The sequence below is a fragment of the Mastigoproctus giganteus genome, chromosome 6 (assembly GCF_048544385.1).
Source record: "Mastigoproctus giganteus isolate SK-2022 chromosome 6, ASM4854438v1, whole genome shotgun sequence".
In the NCBI taxonomy this organism is placed as follows: Eukaryota; Metazoa; Arthropoda; class Arachnida; order Uropygi; family Thelyphonidae; genus Mastigoproctus; species Mastigoproctus giganteus.
The window spans coordinates 192,022,046-192,041,836 of record NC_143580.1 but is presented as its reverse complement, the minus strand read 5'-3'; the positions used below and the strand labels follow the sequence as shown (position 1 = coordinate 192,041,836).

General features: G+C 38.9%; 1 protein-coding gene across 1 annotated transcript in view; it reads right to left on the bottom strand.

Annotated features, from left to right (window-relative positions):
• LOC150084836 (1-phosphatidylinositol 4,5-bisphosphate phosphodiesterase classes I and II-like) overlaps positions 1 to 19,791 on the bottom strand; it is a 932,481-nt gene that overhangs the window by 142,614 nt on the left and 770,076 nt on the right. The window contains exon 19 of the mRNA XM_090376366.1: positions 10,004 to 10,158. Within this exon, the coding sequence (XP_090232492.1) occupies positions 10,004 to 10,158 (155 nt within the window). The remainder of the gene's footprint in view (positions 1 to 10,003; positions 10,159 to 19,791) is intronic.

Here is a 19,791-nt window from a genome sequence, read left to right as displayed (position 1 = left end):
AACCCCCAAGGCAGAATGCGCTGGTCCCGAAGGAACTAGTAGTTGTTGGTGACTCTATTGTCAGGGAAACGGGGAACATGCCTTGTAAAAAAGATAGGTGGAACAGGACCAGGGTATGTCTGCCAGGGGCAAAGGTTGATGACGTTGTAGAGCGAATATCATCTTTTAAGGGCACAAAAGGTGATATAGTTGTACACGTTGGCACTAATAATATTAAGAGTAGGAGACCGGCAGAATTACTTAACAAGTACAGGTCACTGTTGAACAAAAGCCGAGAATTAGAGTTGAATTTGAAAGTGTCTGCAATTCTGCCCAGACACGATAGGAGGGAGTATATGATGAGAGCCTTGTCGATCAATTCGGCCCTGGAAAGATTGTGCAAGGCTCAAGGGGTAGAATTTTTTTCAGCCTGGACTGTACTTGTTAACAGGAGAGATTGCTTCTACAGGGATGGGATACACTTAAATAGAAAGGGTGCAAGAATATTTGCTGATGCTATCGAGGCAGTGTTAGGTGGGTCGGAAAACTGCTAGCTTGGGGGGAGACAAAGACCAATAGATTGACAGTAGCCACTGGCAGAGGTGAAAGAGATTCTTGCACAGCTTCTATTAGAATGAGCAGAAGCCTGAAAAACAAGATGCATGGTATTTCAGAGACTGCTGGGAGCCATTGTGGTACAAGTAAACACATGGGTTGTGTTAGGGTAGCTAAGAATAGAAACAGGTGCAGGTATACTTGCGTGTACACCAATGCTAGGAGTTTAGTAAATAAATTTGATGAATTTGAGGTATTGCTCAAAACATCGAAGGCAGATATTGTTGGGATATCAGAGACGTGGTGTCACACAGATATAAGGGATGCGGAACTGCAATTTGGGGAGTACAACGTCTACAGAAAGGATAGACAGGATAGGAAGGGGGGAGGTGTTATGCTATTAGTTAAGAAACACATAAAAACCAAGGAAGTGAAGCCAGTCGATATCGCTGGAGTGCAGTTTGGAGTCAGTTTGGTGTGACATAAACATTGGGAGATCAAAATTGAGAGTAGGAGTGTGCTATAGGCCTAATGACTCTGATGAGTATAATAAGGAACTGTACAGGGAAATAGAGTGGGCCAGTAAATCAGAGTGTCTTATAATGGGAGATTTTAATTTCCCAGATATTGACTGGAATTTGGGGGCTGGATACTCACACACTAGCAGGGCTTTTGTGGATTTATTGGATGATTGTTTTCTACATCAGCATGTTTGGGAGACAACTAGAGGGAGTAATACTCTTGATTTGATTATCAGCAGTGATTCTTCATGCATTAAGAATCTGCAGATAAATGAACCACTAGGTGGCAGTGATCACAGTGTGCTGAAGTGGGATTTACTCAAAGAGGTAACTACCATTAGGGGTAAAGGGAAGGGTTATTGCTTCCGTAAAGGCGACTACGATGGACTGAGACAGTATTTAAATTCTATACAGTGGGACCAACTGATGATGTTACCAACAGCAAATTCAAAATGGGAAGCATTCAAAGAACTTATCTTGGAAGCTACTAGGCTTTACATACCAACTAAGAAATATTGTTCAAGGTTTAGGCCAAAATGGATGTCAGATGAACTAATGAGGCATATGGCAGAGAAGAAAAATGCATGGGATACTTACAAATTAACACATGACACAGAAGTCTATGATAGATACAAGTTGATATGCAACCAAGTTACAAAGGAGTTTAGGCAGGCGAAGGCAGATTACGAGAAATCCTTGGCAAGGGATGCAAAGAAAAACAGCAAAGAGTTCTTTACTTATGTAAACTCTAGAAGGAAAGGGATGAATCAGATTGGTCCACTTGATATTGATGGGTCAAGTGTTGATGATCCTGCTCAGGTGGCTAACAAACTAAATGAATATTTTGCATCGACATTCACACATGAGGAGTTATTCAGCGAGGGGAATGCCAGAGGTGTATTCAACTCTAGCAGTAAGTTACAGAATCTTGAAATAACTGGGAGTAAAGTGGAGGAGAAACTGTTGAAGATAAACACAAGAAAGGCACCCGGGGTGGATGGGATCTATCCAGTTATATTAAAGGAGGCAGCAAAGGAAGTAAGCAAACCCTTAGCCATAATTATGAGAGCTTCCTTGGACTCAGGGGAGGTACCCATAGACTGGAAATGTGCAAATGTGACCCCAATTCACAAAGGAGGATCAAAGGCTGACACAAGTAATTATAGACCTGTGAGCTTAACTTCTGTTCCAGGAAAATTAATGGAGGCACTGGTTAAAGACGCACTGCAGGATCATTTAGACAAGACTTCAGTTATAGCTCAAACACAGCATGGTTTTCTTAAGGGGAAGTCTTGCCTGACCAACTTGATTGGATACTATGATGCAGTCACAAAAGAACTGGATGCAGGGAATAACTTTGATATTATATACTTGGATCTTAGAAAGGCTTTTGATACTGTTGCACATGGAAGACTGCTACACAAATTGGAGCAGTGTGACATTGGAGGCAAATTGCTGCTATGGATAAAGGGGTGGTTGAGGGGGAGAAGACAGAGAGTGGTAATCAATGGACACTGCTCATCGTGGACTGATGTTATTAGTGGAGTCCCTCAGGGCTCAGTGTTGGGTCCATTATTGTTTTCTGTATTTATAAATGATATTGATGATGGTATATCGGGATTAATGTTCAAGTTTGCAGACGATACAAAGGTTGGCAGGGTTGTCAAGGACACTACTGACACTATGCTGCTGCAACAGGATCTGGAAAGGTTGAGCAGATGGGCTGAGAGGTGGCAAATGAAGTTTAACATTGACAAATGTAAAGTACTACACATGGGAAACAGCAACCCCAGAGCAACGTATCAACTCTGTGGTACAACACTGACAGTGGTAGAGAATGAAAGGGACTTGGGGGTGGTTGTGCAGGCAGATATGAAGTTCTCTGAGCAGTGCAGACGGGCTGCAAGAGTAGCTCAAGGAGTATTGTCAATGATATACAGGAATTTTTCCAGCAGGGATAAGGAGGTGATTATTCCATTGTATAAGGCGATAGTCAGGCCACACCTAGAGTACTGTATACAGGTCTGGAGGCCTCATTTCAAGAAGGATGTAGAGCTGCTGGAACGAGTACAGAGAAGGGCAACAAGATTAGTGAATGGAACAAAGGGGTGCTCTTACGAAGAAAGGCTTAAGATTTGCAAATTACAGTGTCTGGAGACTAGGCACCAGCGAGGTGATCTGATAGAGGTGTATAAAGCCTTGAATGGTTTAAGCATGCTCAATGCTGATGGGATTCTTCCTCTAGCTCAGAATAATCACCTGAGAGGGCATAAATTCAAATTGAGGAAAGACAGATGTAGGATAGACGTGCGGAAATTTGTCTTTAGCCAGCGGGTGGTTGGTTGGTGGAACAGACTTCCATCCCTTGTGGTGGAGGTTGATAGCCTAAATAAGTTTAAGGCTCAGCTGGACAGGTATTTTGAACGAACAGAGGGGTGAAGTGGAAGTGGTTTTTTTTTTTTTTTTTTTTTTGGCTGATGCTGCATAAGCTTGCTTTCTTGCATCAAATGCCTCTACTAATGCTAATGCTAAAAAGGCTGACACAAGTAATTATAGACCTGTGAGCTTGACTTCTGTTCCAGGAAAATTAATGGAGGCACTGGTTAAAGACCCACTGCAGGATCATTTAGACAAGACTTCAGTTATAGCTCAGACACAGCATGGTTTTGTTAAGGGGAAGTCTTGCCTGACCAACTTGATTGGATACTATGATGCAGTCACAAAAGAACTGGATGCAGGGAATAACTTTGATATTATATACTTGGATCTTAGAAAGGCTTTTGATACTGTTGCACATGGAAGACTGCTACACAAATTGGAGCAGTGTGACATTGGAGGCAAATTGCTGCTATGGATAAAGGGGTGGTTGAGGGGGAGAAGACAGAGAGTGGTAATCAATGGACACTGCTCATCGTGGACTGATGTTATTAGTGGAGTCCCTCAGGGCTCAGTGTTGGGTCCATTATTGTTTTCTGTATTTATAAATGCTATTGATGATGGTATATCGGGATTAATGTCCAAGTTTGCAGACGATACAAAGGTTGGCAGGGTTGTGAAGGACACTACTGACACTATGCTTCTGCAACAGGATCTGGAAAGGTTGAGCAGATGGGCTGAGAGGTGGCAAATGAAGTTTAACATTGACAAATGTAAAGTACTACACATGGGAAACAGCAACCCCAGAGCAACGTATCAACTCTATGGTACAACACTGACAGTGGTAGAGAATGAAAGGGACTTGGGGGTGGTTGTGCAGGCAGATATGAAGTTCTCTGAGCAGTGCAGACGGGCTGCAAGAGTAGCTCATGGAGTATTGTCAATGATATACAGGAATTTTTCCAGCAGGGATAAGGAGGTGATTATTCCATTGTATAAGGCGATGGTCAGGCCACACCTAGAGTACTGTATACAGGTCTGGAGACCTCATTTCAAGAAGGATGTAGAGCTGCTGGAACGAGTACAGAGAAGGGCAACAAGATTAGTGAATGGAACAAAGGGGTGCTCTTACGAAGAAAGGCTTAAGTTTTGCAAATTACAGTGTCTGGAGACTAGGCACCAGCGAGGTGATCTGATAGAGGTGTATAAAGCCTTGAATGGTTTAAGCATGCTCAATGCTGATGGGATTCTTCCTCTAGCTCAGAATAATCACCTGAGAGGGCATAAATTCAAATTGAGGAAAGACAGATGTAGGATAGACGTGCGGAAATTTGCCTTTAGCCAGCGGGTGGTTGGTTGGTGGAACAGACTTCCATCCCTTGTGGTGGAGGTTGATAGCCTAAATAAGTTTAAGGCTCAGCTGGACAGGTATTTTGAACGAACAGAGGGGTGAAGTGGAAGTGGTTTTTTTTTTTTTTTTTTTGGCTGATGCTGCATAAGCTTGCTTTCTTGCATCAAATGCCTCTACTAATGCTAATGCTAATCTTCCACCTTCAATATTTCCTTTTTCTTCTATCCTTCTTTTAGTTTTGGCATTTTGTGAGATTTACACTTCCATCTACCTGCTTTTCCACAGTTTTATTAATTCTATCATATATATATATATATATAATCATCAAGAATAATGCAATAGAGAAGTTATATGCTATAGGGGAGGGAAGAAAATTAAGAACTAGATTAGATAAGACTGAATTACAATAACATGAATTATGGATCAGGGTCACTGCTATCGCAAAAGTACCCCACAGCCATAATGTATATATAAAATATTATTAGTATAAAATACAGTAAGTAGATGTTTATGCACAGAAATAAACTAATGAAAATATGGTGTACCCTGAGAGTGATATACATTGTGAACAAAGGGGGAAAGAAAGGAACCGGAAAAAATAATTGTAACGATTGAAAAGTAAACCAAATGAATTTTTTGAAGAAACGATCAAGGTGGAGATAGCATTGCAGAGTCTTTCATAATTTTTGTGTCTTCATCAGAGGTCATCCACCAAAATCATGAAAAAGACAGCAATGCTTTTACTTCTGTTTCCGACATGCTCTGTATGGCAAAGTATACGTGCGAAAGTCCACGTGGTAATATCAATTTTAAATTTTGAATAAAATTTGAATTAAATTATACCAAGTTTGCAATTACATAATGTATTAATAAGGTATTGCATACAGAACATGGATGACCTTACAGAAGTAAGTGGAACGCTATGAAAGTAGAAAAAGCAAAGACAAAGGCAAGGAAAATCCGAATGACAAGAACTTACCGCTACAGGCCGGACTGACAGAAAAGACTGCGTCAGTGGGTTACTAGTGTATTTATGCATGGGTACGCTAGCGGCGCCTAGCGTTAGACAAATTTTCATGCAAGCATACGAAATAACGAAGCTGGAGACCGATATGACAACTTACAGGGCGAGACTGCATACCAAGTGGCTGGAATGTTTCCTGGATATTCAGGTCACTGAACAGCATATAGCGGATCAGAGAAGGACCATCGTCACAAAGAACCTGATAGCTCCTGCAATCTTGGAAAAAATCAAGCAGGATGTGAGCAACCAACTGCAAGGGATAAAGAATAGGGAACCAGAGGAGGAAGAACATGCCACCACCAATCCAGAGGAGAAAGAGCAAGAAGAAATCCAACCCACAGCAACTGAAGTGGAAACAGACGAGATCATGATATCCAGAATAGAGGACGAGTGGAAGAAGCCTCTAACAGAATTTGAAGAAATGGACCCCACAAAGACTCACGTGATACCAAAGCAGAGGCCAGTAGAACCTTGTGGAGAGTCACAGACCACCTGAACTGGCACATAATACCGCATTGCCTCGACAGCAATGATGCAACACTGGAGGCCATCCACACAGCCGTGTATTTTGCTGCGGTAGCAGCCATGAGGATTAATGGAAGAGAAGCAAGAGACCAGCAGCAGAAGAAGAAGAACCGAAAACAGAAGGAACCACCATTTTGGGAAAGAAGACTTCAACAGAAGATAGAAGAATTAAGAGTCTAGATAGGCCAATTGACCCAGTACTAACGGGGTAATAGAAGTAAGAAATTGATTGGAAAAGTGGAGAGCATCCTCAAGAGAGACAGTGTCCACAGCAAACATGAGACAAAGAATGAGAAAAGAGGGGAGAACTTGGACACATTGAAGCAGAACCTCATTGCACTCAGCAAGAGACTACGCCGATACAAAGAAAGCTCCCAGAGGAAAATAAACCGAATCTTCGATTAGGATCAAAGAGGATTCTACAGGAATCTCGGAGAAGATGGGAAAGAAGGGAGCGGACCACCTGAGAAGAAGACGCTTGAGGAATTCTGGGGAAACATATGGAGCAGGGAAGTAAGACATAACAGCCGAGCAACCTGGATAGAACTAGAACGCAAGAAAAGAAAGGACGTACAAGAAATGAGAGGATGGGAGATTCAGGAAGAAGAAGAAGAAGTAAAACAGGCGATCAAGAACTCTCACAACTGGCAAACTCCAGGAATAGATAATGTCCACAACTACTGGTACAAGAAGCTCACTTGCACAAAAAAGCACCTGGCAGAGCAGTTCACCCGAATGATAAGGCACCCAGAGAGAGTTCCAAAGTTTCTCACTCAAGGAATCACATATCTGAAGCTTAAAGATGAAGATACAAGAAACCCAGTGAAATATAGGCCAATCACCTACCTCCCAACAATGTACAAGATCCTGACCAGCTGCATAACCAGGAAGATATCAGACCACTTGGAGAGCCAGAACATAATGGCCAAACAGCAGAAAGGAGGCAAGCAGCTGAGCAAAGGATGCAAGGAGCAATTAACCATAGATGCCGTGGTTATGGAGCAAGCCTACAAGAAGCGCCGCAACATGTACGCAGTCTACGTCAATTACTGAACGTCTACAAAGTCAATCCGATAGTAACAAACTTCCTAGGCGAAATGGAGTACCGCCATTAAGGTTGGAAAAGTCACAACCAGGCCAATCCCCATCAGGAGAGGAATCTTTCAGGGAGATGCCCTGAGCCCATTGTGGTTCTGTCTAGCACTTAACTCACTATCTACCATGCTCAACAGCAGCAAGTATAGATATAACCTCAAAGAAGGAATGAAAAACCTGTACACCTTCACACACCTGATATACATGGATGACATTAAGCTATACGCGGCAAGCGAGAAGCAACTCCAGCAACTACTCCAGATCACCGAAGAATTCAGCAGTGATATTAGGATGGAATTTGTTCTAGACAAGTGCAAGACCTACGGATTGCATCAGGGAAAATTAGTCAACCGAAACTACCAGCTGCAGACTGGTAAAGAGATCAAAGCTATGGCAGAGGGAGAGGCCTACAAATACTTGGGGATGATGCAGGCTCAGCAGTTACAGCACAAGGAAATTAAGACCTGCCTGACCGAAAAATACCATCAGAGACTCAGAAGCCTGCTGAAAACAAAGCTGAATGGAGGAAACACAGTTAAAGCCATAAACATCTATGCAGTCCCAGTGCTAACATACTCCTTCGGGGTCATAGATTGGACTAACACTGAGCTGGAGGGATATCATGAGAAAGACAAGGACAATGATGACTAAGAGCCACCAAGACCACCCGAAATCTACTGTGGAGAGACTGACAATTGCCCAGGAAGAAGGAGGAAGAGGCCTGATAGACCTGATAGAGCAACAGAAAACAGCAATAGTTAACCTCAAGGATTACTTCCAGAAACACACAGCAGCACTCCACCAGGCCATAAGAAAGACAGACAAGCAGTATACCCCACTGAACCTAAGTGAGGAATCCCCCCCAACCAGGAGGTACAAACAAAGATAGAAAGATGGGCAGAGAAGACACTCCATGGCAGACACTATAATGATCTTCATCAAGATCACATAGATAAAATTGCTTCCAATGCATGGCTCATGAGCGGGATGCTCTTCCCCGAGACTGAAGGATTCATGCTCGCCATCCAAGACCAGGTAATCAACACCAGGAACTATAGAAAATACATCACCAAGGAGCCTGGAGTATTCGATGGCACATGTCGATGATGCCACCTGGCCTCAGAAACGATCCAACAGATCACCGCGGGATGGAAGGTGATCACACAGACTGAATACATTCATAGACACGACCAGGTAGCCAGGATAATACATCAGAACCTAGCAAGAAAATACCAGTTGGTCGAAGAAAGTGTACCATACTACAAGTACGAACCGCAGGCAGTACTAGAGACCACAACCCACAAGCTGTACTGGGACTGCATCATAATAAAGGATAGGACAATCCTGCACAACAGACCGGACATAACCATTGTGGACAAGAGAGGAAAGCCTACCTATCTGATTGACATAGCAGTACCCAACACTGGCAACCTGCAGAAAACCCATGGGGAAAAAATCAAGAAGTATGCAAACCTAAGACAGGAGATCAGAGAGATGTGGCACATGCAACAAGTAACGACCATCCCAATCATCGTGCCAACCACAGGTATGGTGCCAAAGACCCTACATAACAGCCAAGCAGCAATAGGTCTCCCAGCGAACACCTACAAGGAACTCCAGAAAGTAGCAATCCTGAACACCTGTAGGATAGTCAGAGAATTCCTCGATCAACAGTAACACCAGACATAAGAACAACCACCCTGTGTACTTGGTAGCAATACCCATTACGAGGTGGGACCTCCAATCAGGGAGAAATAATATAAAAGAGCAACAACAACAACAATAATAATAATAATAATTTGTACAGTTTATCAATTAAGACTTTGTTACACAAACTCTACTCATGTTCTTTAATAAACAATGACAGTTACGTTAAGCTAGCAAGTTGCCAAAAATTATTTTCCTCTCTTTAGCTGCTTCCCTATGTATAGTAAAATTACTGTCAAATTCAGTTTCAGGAGATTTCGTCTCATTTTCAGTTACTTCTTTGACAAGCCAAGTTAAAAAATGAATGATATAAAAATTTTATCATATACCTGTCTGAACTGGAATATTTAAACTTACTGCAAAAAAAAAAAAAAAAAAAAAAAAAAAAGGAAAAAAAAATTTTTTTTTTTTTTTCCATTATGCTTTATTTATTTTAGCATATAGTTCCCTGTAATTTTTATCTAATTAGGACTGCAATTATAATCACTATGCTATCCATGAGGACGTAAATTATATAAACCAAAAACTGACTAGTAAAATGCTAAAGAAAACGTTTTCTTCCAAGCACTGCAGAGGATTGAGAAGACACACTCTAGCAGTAGGCCAGCACAAATGGTTCTGAATTGAGCATTATAAAGTTAAATACTGTATAGCAACAATCACATAACAAAAACTCTAAAGACCATATCAGATCAGATGACAACTCACTGATGACCAATTTTACATTGAATTTAACTAATAATCATTAAGAAAATCATGTGAAATTACAAATTGCAATGAGAGTGGTGATAAACAAATAGTTAAAATATATACAAAACAAGGATATTGTCTAATGATAAGCACACGTTTAACAAAATAGAATTTACTTACCCTTACACTTACAGTTCCTGCTATGATGCCATCAACAGTAGATTCAATAAAAGGATCAAATTTTCTATCAGCACGGCGCATGAAGTCTGGTTTTAGGAGATAGCCACTACGACCATTGTATTCAAAAATACCTAGGTTTAATTGCATACCCAAATCTGTAATAAATTAAATCATGAAGACTGTATAATTCATGAATCAAATTTCATACATTTGCAGCATTTTAATGGTTACTTATCTTGTATGACTTTGGGTAGCTATTGCAAAAATGGTTAAGGTGTTATATCATTACCATTAAAAATAGGTATACATCAACTTATGCTCCTAGTCAGTTTCTAATTACAGTAATCATGGAATACTATGAATATTCAATCTGAAGAAAATCATATGCTCATATTTCATTAGTCAATGAACTAATTCATATATTATAAAAATAGTTAACGTTTGTAGCAAAATGGATAATTCTTAAAGTCTTGTACATTAATCACTCATTACAACAACAAATTTACTGATATGTTGCCCTCTACATTTTGTTGCTTAAAGAAGGAAGGAAACTAGTGCCTTCACTAGTATTCAGGGTGTTTTTGGTAGATCTCATTAAACTTTGGGAGAATTCTACTGAGCACAGGGATTAAAAAAGTTCATATGGATACAGATTCAGAAATGCTTCTTTTCCAATTTATAAGCTGTTTTCTTTTTTCATGCAGTGAAGGTAAGGATGGATGGATGGATGTCAAGTTACTTTATTTTATTAAAGGAGTTTATGCATACTGTAAGTAAATTACATAATACATACATTTCTTGTTGATTACTGTGGATAAATGAGAACTTTATGTCTACATCAGAACAAGTGTTTGAAATGGCTTCAGTGAGCAGCAATATGTGCTCCAGAACATCTGTATATTGTCAAATACAATCAAAATATCTAAATGTTCCAAACAGTGTGACAAACATTCACAATCTGTTCTCAGAGAACTGACTTTTTCATTATGAACTGGGGTAGTGTAAACAAGAGCCTTGAGGTATCCTCATAAGAAGAAATTCAGATGATTTAAATTAAGATAACACGTAGGTCCTGCAGTCGGTCCAACTCTATCAAGCCAATGACTAGGATACTTATTATTAAGAAATACTCTAGGAGTGAGATTAAAATGTGCTGGAACGGCCATCATGCATGAACCACATTTGATGGTCTATTGTGAATGGAACATTTCTCAACAATGCAGGTAGTCTCTCCTCCAAGAAATGCCTGTAATTTTAGCAACTGAACTTAGGTGGCAGGAAAAACAGGCCAATCAGGTATCACAGACCAATCAGTCACCAAAGGCAGTCCAAATGTTTCAATGAAACTTCTCTTGATGTGTCTTCCCTTTTCTTATGTTCATTTGCAATAGTGTCAAATTTTCATGTCATCTTTTGTATTACCTGTGAACAATTTTCAATTCAATTTATTTTTCTACCTCTTGTAGTACAATGCTACCTGAGCGTTTGGCTCATCCACATTACAGTCATTTATAAATATACATAATAAGATACATATACACAAAATAAAAAAAAAATAAAAAAAAAAAAACATTTGTACCAATATTTTTGGACACCCTGTATATACAACATTCAGGTAAGGTTATCATGTTCAAAATTTAATCTTAAAAAAAAAAAATAAAATAAATAAATAACTCTTAAACAAATATATAAATTCCATAAAATCATCCCACAAAGCATCGTGTGCACTGTACAATAAAATAATCATATATACTTATTCACAATCTCCTAAAATAATACTTTCAATTGTAAACCTATACACCTAAAATGTAAATCTTCAAAATAAATTTATTAAAACCATATAAACATTTATATATATATATATATATTTTTTTTTTATGTGAACCCCAAACACGAGAGGTATTAGAACCTATAGTACTTAGTACCGAGCTTGGGTTGGAGGTTGAGAACACGAAAGAAGATATTTGTTGACATTGGACTTGAACTTCTGTAGATTGTAATTTTCAGGAAATACGTATGAAGGAAGGTTGTTCAGAAAATGGCAGTTGAATGAATAAATGAGGAAGATGAAAAGTTGGTTCTGTGGGTTTGAAGTTGGACAGTAAATGGAAGTCGGCTGGTGGCGGCATGTGTTCAGACTGTTTTGAAAGGGAGAGCAGGAATTATAGAAGCCAATTCAGAAGACCAGTGCCCATGGAAGTATCTGTAGAAACGGCATGCAGCAGAAACAGTACGTCTATGAGAAAGCGAGTGGAGAGACTCTGTTAGAGATGAATAATTAATTAACCTAACTGCCCTCTTCTGAATGGAATCAAGAAGACAGAGAGGTTTTGGGGGCACCACCCCAGATGTTGGAACAATATTCCATGGCAGGGTGGATTTGCGATTTATACGGAGTGAGCAGCTGTTTGGAAGAAAAGTAATGCCGAGAGCGAAAGAGAAAAACCAAGTTTTTTAGATGCAGAGGAAGCAATATTTGTAATGTGCTTGTGCCAAGAGAGATTAGAAGTCAGGGTAATCCCCAAAAGAGATATATCATTTTGCCTAGAAATCGGAGTGTCATAAAGATAAGCATAGGAGCAGAAGAATCCTTTTTGCGAGATATAAGACAAGACTGAGTTTTAGAAGGGTTGAAATCAACTAAGTTATCTTTGCCCCACTGGAGAATTACCTGAATATCAGCATTTAAGGAATTGGTAGCAGATTTTCGAGAAGTTGTCCTGATTGAGCAGGACAAGGTTTCTCAAAATGGAAAGGGGAATGCAATGTGCTATCATCGGCAAAACTATGGATAGGATTTCCAGTCAATGGAAGAAGGTCATTAATATACAAGAGGAAAAGAGTGGGGGAAAGAACTGAACCTTGGGGGACACCGGCATTAGTGGAGAAGTTAGAAGACAGAGAGCCATCTACCATCACCCTCAGTGAGCGATCAGAGAGAAAACTGGATAACCAATTACTAAAAACAGTTGGCAAACCATAAGATGGAAGCTTGTTTAGAAGACCATTATGCCAAACACGATCAAAAGCCTTTGAGATGTCAAGAGCAACTACTTGTGTTTCACCGAACCTTTCCATTGAATTAGTCCATAAATGGGTAACATAACCCAGAGTATCATCAGTGGATCGAAACTGACGGAATCCATACTGGCGATCGTTGATCAGACAGAAGGTTTCTAGGTAGTTTAAGAGTTGGCAGTTAATTGATTTCTCCATTACTTTAGAAAGAGTAGAAGTAATTGCAATGGGACGATAATTGGATGGGAGGGATTTGTCACCCTTTTTAGGAACTGGCTGGATATGAGCAAATTTCTAAGCAGAAGGAAAAACGCCTTTGGAATAAGAAAGTGAAAAAAGGCGGCAAAGAATAGGAGTAAGTTCAGGAGCACAGGTTTTGAGAACAAGTGGAGAAATACCATCAAGACCTGGAGCTTTCTTAGCATCAAGATTCATCAAAATCCTTCTGATATCCTTTTGAAGGAAGACCACAGGAGGCATTGAATGGAGCGTGTTGGGAATGATGGGAGGTGTTTTACCAAGATCATTAATACATGAGCTGGAAGGAAAATGGAATGCAAGAAGGTCAGCTTTATCCTTGGCTGAAGTGACAACAGAACCATCTGGTTTGGACAGAGGTGGGAGCAGAGATGGGCAAAAGTTGCGGCCAATAGCTTTGGCAAGAGACCAGAATGCTTGGCTACCATTAGGGCAAGAAGCAAGTTTTCTACTCTTAGCCTGTTCAAATTCTAGTTTGGACTGATTAATAACAGCTTTACAATTGTTGCGAGCTTTGGTGTAGGCAGAAAATGAAACTGAAGAATTAGAAACAAGCCAATTACAATATGCAACGTTCTTCTCTTGAACAGCCTTAGCACATTTATTGGAAAACCAAGGTGATAAAGGACGAGATTTTAAAGTGGAGTGTGGGATAAAGGATTCCATTCCTGCAAGAATAATTTCACTGACACGCTCTGAGCAAACGTTGACATCAGAAGTTTTGAAACACTAATCCGACCAAGGAAAAGAAGTCTCTCAGGTCATCCCATTTTGCATTCTTGTAATGCCAAACAACACGACGTTGGGAATAGCCATGAGATAAAGGTTCCATTGGAGAGGAGACAATCACCAGGTTGTGATCTGAAGTGCCTAAAGGACCTCTCACTTTGACCGTGTACTTAAAAGGGTTGTTTGTGAGAAAAAGATCAAGCGTATTGGCTGTATGATTAGGATTGTCCGGTATTCTTGTAGGTAAATGAACAATCTGTGCAAGGTCATTAGTAATTGCTAAAGCCTCAGCATCTCGACCTGCTGGGTCGGTGTGACTAGAAAACGGAAGCCAGCTGGAGTTGTGAACATTAAAATCACCAAGGAAAATTACCTCACTGTTAGGAAAGTTGGATTGATGGGAGAACGGTAGAGACAACAGGTGAATTTGACACAATGAGGTAGAGAGATTTTAAGCCAGAGAAGATCAAAGAGAGAAGATTCCAAATTGCCAAGTCTCTGACAGGGAATATCAGAATGGACATATGCACAAGTACCACCTTTGAGGCAAAAGGAATCATACAGCGAATAATTTTGGCATCTGAGATGAGCAGTAGTTAAATCAACCAATAACTGAGATTCTGTCAGAAAACGTACATGGGGTTGGCAGACTGCAAGTGAAATGGACATCGTTGAGATTAGAATTGAGACCACGTATATTTGTGAAATGAATTAGGAAGTGCTTGGGAGGTTTAGATCTTTTCGCAGATAAGCTTGCTCTATTAGTTTGACAATTCATGGTATATTCAATAGTAAGAAAAAGTGGGTGGGACATGCTGTATGAAGTAATGAAATTTTTGGATATGGCATACACGTGGTAAGAATATGCCTAGATCCTTGACATAATGTGGCCTCGACAATGCTCCCTGCATACACACTACTCGAACTCCCTCCAGTCACTATCTGGCAGAGTAGAGGTAGCAAGATTATACACTAGCTGATCCGGTAGCCTCCTAGAGAGTTACCAATAGGTTCGGTCTGGTGTACTAACTAGCGGCCGGCCTGCGAACACCGTTTTAGAGCAGTACCCTCGAAATGTAAGGAATATTGGATCTCGCCACGACGTTCATCATATACATATACAAAACATATATACAACTTATTTACATATATACAACAATCATATAATATCTGCATATTTATAATCATATTTAAAATCTCTTAGAATATATATTCACTTATAAATCTAAAATTTAAAATTCAAGATAAATTAATTAAAACTGTATTATTTAAATTCCATACAATATTTCCATAAAAATATAGTGTCCTTTATATAATAAATACACACACTTATACAATACAATTTTTCATAAGAAATACACACTGTATAAACCACATATATTGTACCAAAAATCATGAGATATTCACATATTTACATTAATTTCCTAATACCGCCATAATAAGCCTTCTTTTTTCAAAAAAATTCTTTGACAAATATCTTAAAAATTTTATAGGAGTGAATACAGCAAGACCCCTGTATCTGCGGGGGATATATACCAAGACCTACCGTGGATGGCTGAAACCACGGATATAAGCGGACACCTGCTGACTTCATATATAACGTGATTTTCTTGTACATACATACGTATAATAAAGTTTAATTGATAAATTAAACATGCAATAAGACATTACCAACATTAAATACGGTAATAATAAAGTACAGCAGACTCTTGATTCGCCAGGATTGGATTAATCGGGATACTTCAAGACTCCAAATAAAAAAAACATAAAAATATCAACCAGAAATCATAAAATTCAAGTAATAACTAAAATAGGTATAAACATTTATTTTGCAAGTCGTAAATAAGTGACAAGAACTGGCGTTATAAGTTGCCGTTGGGAGATTAGTGTATCTATTATCTTGCAACCCCCGCTGTCTTCACACCTACCACTCAAAAAAAAAAAAAAAAAAAAAAAAGGAAACCAAATGTTTAGTTTGATTTTGTGCGTCATGTTGATTGTTGTGTTCCGTCACACTGCAAATGGACAAACTTTGTTTCGTTATTTATGTCAGGGATGTTGGATTTTTTTTTTTTTTTTATAGTATATATATATATACACACACATATATATTTTTTTTTTTGTTTAGAAATCACGCAAATGATGGGCAAACGCAAGAGTTGTGCTTTCTAATTAAAAAAAAAAGAAATTATTCAAAAGTTTGAAAAATCTCTAAAGAACCATTATAATGTTGGTGACCAAACTATACATGATATTGTAAAAAATAAAGGGTAGCTATTCGATTGAAAATTGACATCATAAAAAATAAAGGGAAGCATCGTATTGGATGTAAGTAGTACATGTTAAGTTTTTTTGGTTTTTTTTTCTGTGGTTAACTGCGGGTAACTGAATCAGTGGATACAGCGGCACAACTGACATGCAAATACTTTTCATGGCTGCAGAAACTGCACTTCTAATTCTTCGACATTTTCCTATGGGCTATCTGATATCTACAGTGCCACAGTATGTGTTCTGAAGTTTCCAATTCCCCACAGAGACATAAGCCAGAAGGTACTAATCCCAGTTCACTTAATCTAGCTCTTAGCCCACGACTACCATGATCTCATGCAAACCCATATCTGGCACTTCATGGTAATTACACAAGGCAAAAATCCATAGATAACTCTCTCCTGCTCGCAACTGTTCCCTCGCTGCTGCCATTTAATCTCTAATTCCTTACTAATTCATCTTCTTTCTGTTTTTAAATCTTTCTTACCATATTCTTTCCCTTCGATAAGACATGACTGAATTACCATTATTTCTAGAGGATAATTCCTGACCATAGTATATTCAAGATATTTCCTTATTACGATTAAATCTGCAGGTTTTTTTTTAACTGAAAACAACACTTGAAACAGTCCGGCAGGCTCGGGTTACTGTTAGAAGAGCTTGCCTCTGAGCTGATATTAGTTGTTTTTTAATTAAGCTATGCTCTGCTTTGTACTCCCAGGCACCAGCAGCATATGTAATAATTGGCACAAAAATGCAGTTATATAGCAAGTTAAGAGACCTTCCTTTAGGGGAAATCCCTGGTGCCATCAGACAACTAACACACTTTACCCCATTCTACTCTCACAATTCTTATTTTTGAATACAAAATTCTAATCTATTCTTTAATATATTTAACATGGGGCAGAAAAGTTAGTCACTCATCCATCATTACTCCCAAGTATTTCATCACTTGGGCATATTTCAGGGTTCTGACAGGAGTTTTGACCACTGGGGCTCTGTTTATACTCAGGTTCCCATTCAGTGGCACCATGCAAGACTTTGCCATAGACAATTCTAACTTATTCCGCTCTGTCCATTTACAAATTCTATCCATTATTTTTGTAGCCTTTTCTTCCAGCTCTTTTCTAGAGTTGTCTCTAATTAAAACAATAAGATCGTCTGCATAAGCTACTACTGCACTCGTTCCAATCTTGACTTAATAATTCCAATTACTATATTCCGGAGATAAGGTCCCACAATTGAGCCCTGAGGAGACCCCCCTAGTTATCTGCATACATATCTCATCATACCTTGTTCTGACTACTATTTTTCTGTTACCTAGGTAACTTCTCATAACTTTATATAATTTCTATGGTAATTCCATGATTCCGAGTCTCCTCATGACGCTCTCCCACCATATCCTGTCAAATTCCCCTTTAAAATCTAAAAACACTCCCATCACATATTTTTCTAAACTATATTTTGTGCTGTTCACCATTTCCTTTATGGCATCTTCAGAGGACCTTCCTTTCCGGAAACCAAATTGTCTTGTGGAATATAGACCTCTTTCTTCATATTGAACCATAATACACTTAATTATTAATCTTTCAAATAATTTGCCAATAATTGGCAACAATGATATGGGTCTGTATGAGCCAGGCTCTGTAATATCCTTATATGGACTTTTTATTAGTATTTCAAGTAATGCCTCTTTCCATCTTCCTGGGAACACACCCTCTTGTACGCATGAATTATATAGATCCAGGAGTATCCCCGGCCACTTGTTTGCAAATCTAATTACCACCTCCACTTAAATCATGTCCTGTCCGGGTGCTTTCCTTTTCTTAATCTGTTTTACTGCTTCATTTAACTCCATTTCACTAAAATTAATCTGCTCATTACTTCCTACATACACTTCATTCATATGCCTAACTTCTTTTTGATAATCACTTTCATGTTGCTCACAATCCTGAGGAAATAGATTACTTAATATTCCATGTATTACCTATGAACAGTAGACAATGGAGAAAAGAAGGTTCAATACACTGCTGCAGATGCCACTGATATGGCTCAGGGTGGAAAAATCATCTTGTGATAGGGCCTGCACTTTCTGCACATGATAGAATTGCTACTCACAAAGAATTTTCCACATAGGTAAATGTGCAATATCTAATATTGCTGATATATTTTTTGTGCTAGTTCCAGAATCCTCCTTGCTCATGTCCTCCACTTGTTTGGACAGTCCTGATTCTTCCTCTATCAGCAGTACCACGCAAAAAGAATCCTGTCATCAATTGGCATCTTGAAGATGCCAACTGATGGCTGCAAAGTATCCCAGGCTAAACATTTACATTGCAGAAAATTTCCAGCAGAGACATTAGCTTCACTACTGTTCCTGTTTTCTTGTCCATAAATGAAATTAATTTCTGTCATTTCAATGTTAGTTGTCCCGTATTCCTGTTGTTATTTTAAATTCACATGTTGTTTTTTACCTTAATTGGCACTCTAACAGTAGACAATGGAGAAAAGAAGGTTCAATACACTGCTGCAGATGCCACTGATATGGCTCAGGGTGGAAAAATCATCTTGTGATAGGGCCTGCACTTTCTGCACATGGAGAAAGTGTGCAGAAAGCGCAGGCCCTATCACAAGATGATTTTTCCACCCTGAGCCATATCAGTGGCATCTGCAGCAGTGTATTGAACCTTCTTTTCTCCATTGTCTACTGTTCATTGTCTACTCCATTATCTACTGTTAGAGTGCCAATTAAGGTAAAAAACAACATGTGAATTGAAAATAACAACAGAAATACTGATTAATTTACAGGTAACTAATAAACAGACTAAATGACAACTCATTTTAAGAAGAGTGGCCACATACAGGAGTAGATGGATACATTCCAAAATTTGCATTACATGCATGATGACATCAGATATGCTTTATTCAAATTTACTTATCTTATAGGTAACATATAGATACCACATGAAAGAAACTCAGAAGGAAAGTGTTCCTCATTCTGTGTCCATATGAACTTTCAATCACATGCTCTGTAGAATATGCACCCAAAGTGTGATGAGACCTTTCAAATACATCTTGTATATTATTCAAATTATTATTATTTCAAAGTAATGAGAGCTGCAAAACCTGAAATAGCTCATGGCAGGAAACCCTATTTTCTTTACCTGAGATTGGCTAATTACAGTCTTGATTGAACAGGACTTTAAAAATTTACTCCAGTTCTACATGGGAATCAAACCAAGACCTCTCCAAGCAAGTGGAAGATGGTGATGCATTCATACCAATTACTTTGCCACAGAGGACTACTTTAATTACCTAGGACATGTCTAGTAATATATAGGGTGTTTCAAAATTATGTATACACACTTTAAATTTATATTTAATGAACAATATGCACCAATTTAATTTTATTAAACTCATTTGTAGCTTAAAAATAATTTTTTTACAATAATTTATTTTATCATCACCATCATCAGCCATTTTCAATCCACTGCAGGATGAAGGCACTCTAGCAA